Genomic DNA, 11,811 nt, shown 5'->3' on the forward strand with positions numbered 1-11,811 from the left:
TCTTGGACCTGTGAAGCTGTTGTCAGGATGGGTATTTATGGACCTTGGTTTACAGCAGGACTGGGGAATGTGTGGCCCTCCATTTGATGTTGGACTCCCTTCTTCCATCAGCCCCAGCTAGCATGGTCATTGCTCTGGGATTATGAGAGGTGCAGTCCAGCAACTTCTGGAGGGTCACTGGTTCCCCGCCCCTTATTTACTGAACAAGTTGTCACAATAAATGTGTCAGTTCTTTTTACTTTTATTTTTTTAAAAAAACTTTATTAGGTATCCTACTTCTAATCCTCAGGTTTCAATGGCTCAAGGTTCCCAAGGAATGTCTCAGCAGACATATCAACAGCCAGTTGTTATTCCCAATCAGTCTAACCAAGGACTATCCACATCGGGAATGCCAGTTTACTACAGTGTCATTCCATCTGGACAACAGAATAATTTAAGGTGAGTTTAAAATTATTATTTTTTAAGAATGGATCATATTATTTGTATGACGCTTTTCCATATTATTCCACAAAAGGTTGTGCTCAAAGTAGACAGAATCCACAAGAAAAAAGGGCAGCAGGAAAAGCAGTTCATTCAAAAACTTCTCGATCTTTAGTAATCTGAACTAATGTATTTACAGCTGCATATTCCTGCATTGCAGGGTGTTAGAGTAGATAATCCTCAGGGTCCCTTCCAACTCTTATGATTCTATGTCTGCTGAAGCTTCAAAAACCATAAACTGCCTTCCTGGGCCATAGATTTATTTTCTCAAATTTCTTATTTTACTCAATGGATCTTAGACTTTACGGCAATATGCTCTGTGCCTTGTTCTTACTCCTCCTCGCAGGAAAAATGCAACAGTGCTTACTTAGGATGCAAAAAGATAATACATTTTCAAACTGTACTTACCCCCCTTTTTCTGGGCACAGAAACAGCCTAGCTTTCCCCACACCTTCACAACACATTGGGGAGTTATCAGGATTTTAAATGCCGCTCTTGCCACTCCTCCTCCTAGTCTTAAGATGTACTGTTCACCTTTTCAAAAGGTGAGAGAGCAGGAAAACACAGAATTAAAAACAATCCTTTAAAACTAGCAGCAAAGCTGCTTCAAAGATGTGTGTCTGAGTTTGCAGTTTCAAACTGATCAGCATTGTGCATAGCCAGCTTCTACTGCGGAGCTGGTTACCTCTGACCTAGATCCCAGACAAGGAATGATACATCTGTATATAACAGGCATAGGCAAACTTGGCCCTCCAGATGTTTTGGGACTACAACTCCCATCATCCCTGACCACTGGTCCTGTTAGCTAGGGGTGATGGGAGTTGTAGTCCCAAAGTATCTGAAGGGCTGAGTTTGCCTATGTCTGGTATATAACATAGTGACTGCATTTCCTCAGTGTCTCGACTGCTCAAGCTGTCTTAGGTCTCTAGGCAATCCTGGTTTCTTGGAAGGAGTTAATTTGGCAGCAGTCCCAGACCTATGCTATCTGTTTCACTTATGCCAGTCTGCAGGTGACCTGCTCTAGCTTTTGTAAAATTAAAAATATATTTATTTTTTACAACTCACCTTTTCCCCAGACCGGGACTCAAGGCAGCCAACAGATAAAAGCACAAAAACACAGAAAAGGTTAAATACACAGTAAATGTGACATATTCCAGTGAACCTTTGCATCCAACCAAAGTGTGTGTGAGGGGGTTGTGTAACATATGCAGCACCTCGTGCCAGGCTCAAATTTTACTCCTAATTGTAGCATTTCATTTGCACCATCACAAAGAAGGTTGTGATTTAAACAGTGGGAGCTGACAGCAAGCCGCTTTGTGGTTCAATTGGATTTATTCAAGCATTTAAGAAATACATTGTTGTTCTAATGGCATTCATTTAGTTATTATTACTAGCAGTACTACATGGATGGATGAAACGATCTGATTCTTATTTGAGTGCTAAAAGGCAAACTAAGATGTCTTAAAAGTGCAATCCTGTATGTTTCTACTTGAAGGTAAAAGCCCCACATAGTTCAAAGGGGTTACTCCCAGGGTAGGTATGTATATAGGATTATAGCCCAAGTAGTGTGGTGTATTATTCCATTGGTCCATAAGGTTTATTTTAGTCTGTTACTGGCTCCTGTTGTGTTTGTGGAATCCACGGCCTACCATTTCCTCTCCTGTAGTGATGAAAGACATAATGCAGAACTTCTTTCTACATATCATCCAATGGATTTCTGCATTAAGATGAATTAATCTGTTTTGTCACAAATGAATAAACATGTAATTACTCCCTAATGACAAAACAGTCAAAGTGTTTTAAGCAGTACCTGCAAATGGATACTGAGAGATGACTGTATCCTATGGTTGTACTTCACAAACATGGATAGGCCACTGGGCAGAGAGTAAAGTATAAACACAACATTAGTTTCCCACTTAAGGCCAATTTCTTTCCCTTATCAAGTAAAATGGATGGGTTTCCAAGAATGAAGCAATAGTATCCTGCACAGCTCTTTGGTCATCTGCAGTTATTCTGCAGTAGTACCGCGAAATAGATTTTGAGGTCACCTTGGTGGAGAGTTCTGACTTGGTTTATATTCCCTGCAAAACAACGAAAAAATCTTGCCTGTAGGTTATCTTTGTATCAGTTCTATTTGATATTTAGGGTTCCTTTGATCTTTGAGCGTTGTGCTTTGAAAGCAGCTTTTATTTTTTTAATGTCAGCAATTTGCAGTAATGTGTTGCATTAATGGCAATCTTCAAAGCCTGGTCACCTTTCCAAAAGCCACACCATGAATAATTCACAAGAAGATTAGAGAAACGAGAACAGTCACTAATTTTTTCCCCTTTGGCAAGTGTTTCACCCTCTCATCTTAAATTTTATTAGTATAAATTGTAAGTAGGGTTCATTTCCCCCCCTAGAGCTTATAAATCTTTTTGAATTATGAAACGACAAACGAATTGTAAAATGGCAAAAAGGGAAGGAATAACAATGTGCCCAAGCATTCTGTAGGATAACCACCTTACACAGGTTTGACCGCGTTCTTCATCCTGCAGGGGCCAAGGCGGAGGGCTGCAGCTAGCCAGCCCTGTGCCACCTCTTTACCTATTTTGCCAGGATGGCAGGTGTATGAACTAGCAGGGTTGTGTAGCTGTACTTTCTGTAACAAGTAAATTATTTATTTGTTCTCCTGTTCAAAATCAGATCGCATGACACAAGTGGCTTTCAGAAATTTCGAATATCCTGGCTGAGGTCTACAGTTAGCATTTAATACACGGTGTTTTCCTTCCTTCCTTCTCTCCCACCCCCACCTCCACCCCCCACCTTCTGCAGCTCATCAGTAGCATATCTTCAGCCTCCTGGATCAGAGCAGATACAGTTCCCTAGGACAACCTCGCCCTGCAACTCCCAGCAACTCCAAGGACAACAGTGTGCAGGTGTGAAAAGAGAATCATGACCATTAGGCCCTTTCACTCTCTGATCGTGGGGCTATTTTTGTAAAATAAAAACAACAACCTTATTTGCTTATCAATGGGAATATTTCTTCACATCCTAGTCCAGTTAAATTGCATACAGTGAGTAGTGCATGTACTGGATTCTAAGATTTGTTGAAGTTCTTGAATGGAGACTTGCCTGCCTTCTTATCTCCACACCCCTCCAGGCCCTGTGACCCCTGAGAAGCCTATCAAGAAGGCCAGGGGCACCCTTCCAACCAGTGTGGGATGGCATGCCTCAGGCAGGGGTGGGCCTTCTGCTGGGGAAGTGGAATTCACCAAAATTAGACCTCTTCCTGGCAGCAGCAGCCAATGAAGTGGGCATTGGGGCAGTGATGTCAACTGTCTGCCCTCCTAGCCTAAAATATTTTTGCTGTTCTGGCCTAACTTACTTCACAAGGTTATGGAAAGAATGAACTTGATAATGAACCTTCAGTTCCTTCAAGGAAGGGAAGGAGACAAATGAAATAAGGATCCGGAGGTGCCCAGCATATCCTAGGTTTGGCTTTTGTGTTCAAAGCACACACAAAAAGTTTCTAGTAAATCCTTATAATTTCAGAGAACAATTGGAACTTTGCATTTTGTACTAGGTGTCCTTAATGGAACTGTAAAAATAGGAGGAAAAAGAATAATAGCTTAACAATGTGCTCTGGGTTTCTAAATGTTATTAGTTGGGATTTTGGAGATTTGTTTCTTTATGAGCTATAATTCCCCCCTCTCAGGAAAACTGTTTGCATCAGTTGTTGTGCAGTAGACAGTAGGTTGGAGGGATGCAAAATTGCTTCCAACCTGAAGGAGCGTCTCCACCCCCATCGTTCTGCCCGGACACTGAGGTCCAGTACCGAGGGCCTTCTGACGGTTCCCTCGTTGCGAGAAGCCAAGTTGCAGGGAACCAGGCAGAGGGCCTTCTCGGTGGTGGCGCCTGCCCTGTGGAATGCCCTTCCATCAGATGTCAAAGAGAAAAACAGCTACCAGATTTTTAGAAGACATCTGAAGGCAGTCCTGTTTAGGGAGGCTTTTTAATGTTTAATAGATTATTTTACCCCAGAAGGGCGGGGTATAAATAATAAATTATTATTAGTTGTAGTAGTACAAAAGCCCTGAATTGTGAATTGTGTCTCACCCCATCTTCATCTCTGACATTGGTGGATCACGGAGTGGAGAATTTGCTGATGGCCTTAGCAGGTGGATGGGTTAATGTGGCTGGAAGCTATCTTTACGAAGGTTGGGGTAGCTAGGAACTTAAGCACCCTTCTTTCCCAATTTTGTTTTGTAGCAGTAGCACCACCACCAGGTGGAGGAATGGTTATGATGCAACTCAGTATACCCAACAATCCTCAGCCTCGACCCCATTCACCTCCCCAGTGGAAACAAAATAAATATTATTGTGACCATCAAAGAGGGCAAAAGTCAACAGATTTTGGCGCTTTGGACAGCTCTACGCAGGTATTCCGTTTTGATGTTTTAAAAGGGGGGCATTCATTTCATTATTTTCAGTGTGTAGCAGGCTTTAAAAAATATTTATATACCTAAATATATATATAGTGAAAAGGACTAAGAAAGTTGTACAGATCACCAGTAGAAAATTGCCCTTTTTTTTAGTATAATCAGTGGTTCCTGTGTCTTCACCCACCCACACCACAATATTGCCTGGCCTAGTTCTGCAGCAAAAGGAACAGCACACTAGTATGGGGCACAGTCTGTCCTTCAAATGGTATCCCCAAAAGGTTTCCTGACTTACATGTCTAGGAAGAGGGGCAGAGTATTGTTTCTTTCCTTGCGTTTAAGCATCTTGCCAGTCACAGAAGTAGTAACAACTTTGTAATGGGCTTGTGATTTTATGCATCATAGCTGCATAACAGAGAATCATCTCTTTATATGAAATGGGAAGATTTCAGAATGCACAAGTTCACAGTTCACTTGCAGTCTATGATATTCACAAGACACCCCCCCACCACCACCAAACAAACTTGAAAGGGTTGTTTTCATCTGTTCTCGCAAACTCAGGCATAATGTTCTCTTTCCTTTTTTGTTTTCTTTTAAAGTTGCAGCATAGTCCACAAATAGGTAGTCCTGTCACCTCTCCAGCCCAGTCGCCAGCGCCAAGTCAGCTGTCAAACATAAAGAACATCCGTCCCACGTTAACACCTCTTCCTCTTGTGCCCCCATTCTCTAGACCTTTTGTTCCTGGACAAGGTAAGAACTTAATTACATTTTTTACTTTATTTTATTCACTTGGAGAGTCAAATTTTAATGTTTCTCCTATGACATGTTCTCAGTTGATTTCCCATGAATTTGGAATTGACTCCATCCTAATTAACTGCTGTCAGTGCAATTTCATTGACTTGGAATATTGATACCATTGCAGTTGTTGAAAAGTCAGAATACTTATTTAGAATTGATTGAGCAATTTGAAACCTAAGTTTCTTTCTATGTCTTCTTCAGGAGATGCCAGATATCCCTTACTTGGTCAGCCATTGCAGTACAATCCTCCAGCTCTGCTACATGGGCATGTAGCAGGTCCACAGGTAGGGAATAGTAGGAAACAGCCCAATAATTTGGATGTCACTTGTTTGTAAGTCAGGTTCATTTTATAAATGGGAAAGAGAGGTTAGCCGCTTTCCTAAAAAAAAGGAATTGTTAACGTTAGTAAAAAAGTAGGAGCAGCTATTTTGAAATTAAAAACATGCATAAATGATGCTCCAGTTTGGGGTGGGGGTGGGGAGAACCAAGATAATTTCATTACAAATTAGGCTAGACAAAAATGTCCATTGTCAAAATGGGGTGATTTTTAGGTCCACCTGAAATGTTGGATGTGCCCTTAAGACACCAATAATCCAACATAGCACTAAGTTCCCCCTCCCCCCATGTTCCCCCTAAATCTGTTCTAGGACTTTCCCAATCCCTCTGGAGCATATTTGAGGAGGAGAAGGAAGACGTCCCATTGCATAAGCAGAAATCCTTATACTGATGCAACTCTTTAGAATATTGCCCTCGCCATGTAGTTAACATTGAAACAAACACAGTATTTTTCTTGGACTTTGAAACTGCATAGTGTTACAGAATTCTGTATATGTTTGCCCTCTGTAACCCAAGTTGAAATCCAGGTTAAAGAAGTAGTAATAATCTAGGCTTCACCTAGAACTACTGCCATCTTGCACTAACACTGTGCTGTTTGGATCTCAAAGGGGGTTCATTGACCAATTGCTCCAATGCAATTATTTGAGTTCTTCTGGAGTGCAAGTAGTTTCTGTCAGTGTGAGAGATGTGTCACTTCATGGGTTCAAATGGCACAGCCCTTGCACCTATTGCCAAGTAAAACATTTCAAGAAAAGGAAGCAGTAGTTTACCATTTGCTCCACTTAGATGGATTGTGTCACATCCTCCATCCCTTGTGGGAGGTAAGAATCAACCTCTGATCATTATTTGTGTGTGTCTGATACCTCTCTCTGGTAGTGTCAGCCTGGAAGCAGACATGGGAACCGAGGAAGAAAGCCAGCCAAAAAGGCTGCTTCAACAGACCTTGGTGCAGGAGAACCAGGTATGTGACTTATTGTAACTTTGATGCAGCTGAACTGCTAGGAAGGTATATTATGCCTGTTACCATTCTATCGCAGCTCTCTAGGTCCAAATGTCACCTGGAGATTGATTCTGAATGTGGCGCAGCAACAATAGGAGGTGTGATAGGTTACTTGTCCAAAGTGCTTTGCATCTGTGCTCCGATTGTGCAAGCTACTGCCGTTTCCCTATCACCATAATCACATTCATGATCTTAAGCTGATATTGCATAGTATGCTTTGTACATGTGCCCCTCTCTGTGATGAAGAGCCAGAGTATGTTTTTGGTTTTGAAACTTCTGCCATATCTGGAATGTGTGTAAATCTCAATGGACTGCTTTTTTAAAAAAACGTACCTGTAATGGAGACAGAGTTTGTGAAAGACTCTTGTAAGAATCACAAAGTGGAGTTTGACATTTCTATTCCAGCAGATTGGTGTGTGTGTGTGTGTGTGTGTTTATCTGTAGGGTTCCTCCCATGAGAGGGGAAATCCAAATATTCTAATTTGGGTTCCTGTTGGAAATGCTGGTCCTCACAGGTTGTCCATCATTCTATTTGTTGCAAAATAGCAGATTTAGAAGCAGCAGTATTGTTAAAGTTGGTGACTACTGCTACTACTTACTGAAACCCACAGCCACTTAAACTTACTGGGTAATCTCTAATTATGGCAGTGGGCTGTCAGAAGGGAATCTGTCAGTAAAAAAAGGAAGGAGACATTTCCGTGATCCTCCCAGCACCCCTCCTAAATCTGCTTCAGAGACTCCCACTAATCGATTCCCTCCTGCCTAAGGACAATCACCACTGGTCCTGACATTAGTAGCCTCAGGCCATGTAGAAAACTTGGCAGTTAATAGATTCCTTTTCTCTAGGTATTGAGAGGGTGTGGTGGCCCTTGTCATTTCATGTCCGTATGCTGCACCTTTCCATTCAGTAAGTTTTTAAAATAGCTGCTGCACAGCTATTGATGTCTCATTTGTTTCTTCTTGATACCAGTGGGCATTATTGAATTGTTAGGTAAAGGAACTGGGTTGATTGCCAGCCAAGCACAATTTTTTTTTGGTGGGTCTGGATCTGGATACCATTAGCATTACAAAGCAAGCCATTTTTAATCCTGCATGTCTTTTTCTGCCCCTCAGTTGTAGGAAAAGTCTTAGAAATTACTGAACTGCCAGAAGGAATAACTCGTGCAGAAGCTGAAAAGTTATTTGTGGAACTTCTTAAAGTTGGTGCCAAGATTCGGTGGCTACGGGATCCCCAGTTCCTACAGGTGCAACAGCAGCAACACCATCACTACTGTGGTAGTGGAGATAGTAATGTGAACGCTGAACCTTCCAAACTTAGTGACTTGGCATCTACGTACACGGTTCTAGCAACGTTTCCAACCATGTCTGCAGCCCAAAATGCATTGAAGAAACAAAGTAATTCACTGAACAAGTTTAGGCTGAGAACAAGCAAGAAGCACTACGACTTTCACATTCTGGAAAGGGCTAGTTCTCAATAACAGCTATGTCATTGAACATTCAGCCTTTATTACTTCCATGTCCTTATCTCCTCTACTTGATTGGCTTGATGTTTATGGGTTTTTGTTGTCTTCATAAAAGACTCCTTGGATGTCATGTGACAGTAAAGCCTTTGAAGAAAATAAGCCCAGTGATCCAGGAGAAGATGCAGAAATAAACACGCAATTTAAATCATCAACAACTTAAAACAAAGTAAAATACTGCTGTGATGTGAAACGGACAGGCAGCCTTCTCTGAAGAATGCTGTTGGAAACACCCCTTTTGTAGTAGTTTCGTTTTATATTTCTAAATTCTTGTATCAGATCCAAAGCTCTGTTGTACAGCGAACTTTTGTTCATAAGGAAAAACCATATTCTTACGTGTATTTTGTAATCCCTTTGCACACAGCCAGCACACTTCTATCAGTTTAAGGGCAGTGATCTGGGGGAAGGAGGGAAAGAGAAGCGCTCCTAAGGAATTTCACTGTGTTTCTAGCCCAATATGCAAAAGGGAAAGGAAGGTAGCATATTTCTCTTCCCCTCTGTTCCTCTTCCGAGGGTAATGGAATCCAACAATAACTACTGAAGACTTTCTCCAGTCCTGCCGTTTCAAGATATACTTTAGAGATGTGAACCTTTAACTGCCAATAAATTATATTCCTGAGCAGCTTGCTTCTGTTCCATCAGGATAAGTATTAAAAGGGGAAAAATGAACACTGCAGAAAATTTTTAACTGGAGCTCATTAGTTTTTAATACACAGTGAGGAAATTAAATGTGACTCCCCCCCAAATGGCAAAAAAAGTAAAAAAAAAAAGTTTGCACTTTAATTGTGTTCCCATTGATATAGTTTTCTTTTCCTTTTTTTTACTGTAAGAGTAATTGCATTTGATAAGTGCTGGAAACTTCTTAAGTGGTTTAAATATGTTTTTTCATCATTTGTAGAGGATCACTGGACATCAAATGATTCATTGCACATATAAAGGAGACACCTTTTTCAATTTCTGTATAATTTGCAAGGCTGTACAATGTGTGCTGATGCAAGCCTTTCTTCAGTTTGGAAAAAAAATAAATGTTTACAAGTACAAGTTTTCCAGTGTAATTTTTTTTTGTGAGCTTGAAAGAAATGGGCATATTTCATATTTATCACATAAGGCAGTTGTAGATAGTCATAGCAGGCATCCTTAAGCAATGGGCGGGACTGGACCGGACTTCTGCATGAGGTAAGACTTCAATTAAATTGAATTAGTTCTGGCCATAAATTGCAAAAGTAAGATCTTAGTAGCAAAGTCATACAATGCCCATTCTGTGCACAATTACTTGGAACTAAATTACATTAAGTTTAGTGGGATAATCTATGGTGGGTTTACAGTTTTAATGTAAAAACCTTTGTTGTAATCAGCATCTCTTCGACTAATTCCACTTTCTGATAGTTTCTCTGTTCCACACTACTCTTCCTCCTCCAGAAATGCCACAGTGGCATTAAATGATTCATGGAGATAAACTGGGTGGAATATGGTGCTGAACAAATAAGTTGTCAAATCCACTTTTATGCCATACAAAACCTTGGCTACAGTCAATTTAGTCCGGGAAACTGCCTGGATGGAAGACTGATTAGGAATGAGTAACAAAGTGCTAAATAGAAAGTAGGATTTGATTGTTAGCAGTAAAATGGTAACCTGCCCAGCCAAATGCCACCATAGTGCATTAGTTAGCCAGCATGACCAATAGTCGGATCAAGGGAGCTGTAGTCCAGCGGCCATCGCTGCCCATACAAGTGGAGTTAGGAGGAGGAAATTGTTCAGATTGTCGATTCAGATAATCGATTGGCATAAATTTATATTAGGTGGCTAAGTACTGAGAAAATATCATTACTGTATATTCAGGAGATATTGTTGACCTTAAACTCATATTAAGGACTTAATTTGTTGAGGCAGGTTCTTAGTACATACTGCCTGTTAATGCCATTTCCTCAAAGTATAACAAAGCATTTTAATATAGAGTTAGCACGCTATATTTTTAAGATTTGCAGCCAGCATTTTTAGCCTACTTAAAAGTGCAGGTATCACATTATGGGTTGTATCTTCCAGACAGCTGGTCTGCCAATAGCATGTTTTTGTTTGGGTTGTCACTCACAAATACAGTGGCAAACTCATTTATTAGAGCCAAGGTTGGTCTTGTGCCTGGTTTTCACTATTACCGTAGTATAACTACTAAAATGCCTCAAGGACACAAGCCACTTTACCTATCTCATTAGACTGCCATCTGCATTTACTTGAGTTTTTAGTGTCTGGAAAAAAACAGCTACAGAAAAGTTAAACGTGCAGCTCAGTCTTTATACATGTTTACTCAAAAGCAAATACTCTTAAGCTCTGCAAGGCCAAAGTTCTTTTCACACTCCAAAAACAAGAGTGTTGCAGCCTTTGATATTTGGAAGCTAATAAGCTTGTTGGTGAGATGAGTATTTAATTGTTTAGAAGTTTTATCCTACCTGTCCAGATGCATTTACAATTTCAATAAAAAGGCAGCTGTAATCATAAAAAGCAGCTAAATGCTAGAGATACCAAAAGGCCTTCGTAGAAACATTTTTAGCTAGCACACTTGTATGAAAATCAGTGGAATGTTTTAAGTAATTTATCTTGTGAGAAACAAAGCTTTCTTTTAAACGTTTGTAACTTTACAGATCTTAGTTCTATTTTTTAAATAGATATACTGTCTAAGCAAACCCTATATTTTGCAACAGATAGGCTTGGAGATTAGCCTTCCCCCCCATAGGACCTAGGAGTAGGTTTAAATAGCTTGGTTCGTATTAGCAAATAAAATCATTCAGTGTTGCATAAAAATCAAGTGTTTTATTTGATACGTTCACTTTTCAGTCATTACTACAGTACAGTTTTGAGTACCTCGCCTGCAAAATAAAGATTTTTGGCAGTTTTCCAGGTCATACGCTCATTTTTGCTGCTGTCCCCACCCTAAAGCGCCGCTCCCGTCGTCACTCCCTCGCGAATCGGCTGCTGCTGAGCCGCTGTCTAAAAATAAAACAAAACAACCCTCCGCGGAATCTACAGGCGCGAATCGCAGTCCAGTTTACCTCCCGAATGTAAGAGTGCCCTACTGCCATAAACAACGCCTCTGAGGATTTGTGGTGGGTGGAGTTTTTTAAAGGCGCATGCGCTCTTTAATGTTTTTCCCTACCTCGGGCGAGTGAATCCAGGAAGCGGATCTCAGTGGGCGGAGAGAGGGAGAGACGGCTTAGTGGGAGTAGTGGAGCGCGACGCAATTGCGTCCGAAGCGAGGCTGACG

At 40.9% G+C, this 11,811-nt stretch overlaps 1 protein-coding gene across 6 annotated transcripts in view; it reads left to right on the forward strand.

The window, feature by feature from the left end:
• The window catches only part of R3HDM1 (R3H domain containing 1), a 73,185-nt gene extending 63,589 nt beyond the window's left edge, over positions 1-9,596 (forward strand). For all 6 annotated transcript variants that reach the window (XM_035130460.2, XM_035130492.2, XM_035130498.2 and 3 more), the window contains 7 exons: positions 290-438; positions 3,295-3,398; positions 4,732-4,901; positions 5,501-5,651; positions 5,901-5,983; positions 6,912-6,996; positions 8,149-9,596. In XM_035130460.2, the coding sequence (XP_034986351.2) occupies positions 290-438; positions 3,295-3,398; positions 4,732-4,901; positions 5,501-5,651; positions 5,901-5,983; positions 6,912-6,996; positions 8,149-8,513 (1,107 nt within the window). In that variant the 3' untranslated portion in view covers positions 8,514-9,596. The remainder of the gene's footprint in view (positions 1-289; positions 439-3,294; positions 3,399-4,731; positions 4,902-5,500; positions 5,652-5,900; positions 5,984-6,911; positions 6,997-8,148) is intronic.
• Positions 9,597-11,811: the final 2,215 nt, after the last annotated feature.

This window comes from Zootoca vivipara, chromosome 1 (assembly GCF_963506605.1).
Source record: "Zootoca vivipara chromosome 1, rZooViv1.1, whole genome shotgun sequence".
NCBI classification, from domain to species: Eukaryota; Metazoa; Chordata; class Lepidosauria; order Squamata; family Lacertidae; genus Zootoca; species Zootoca vivipara.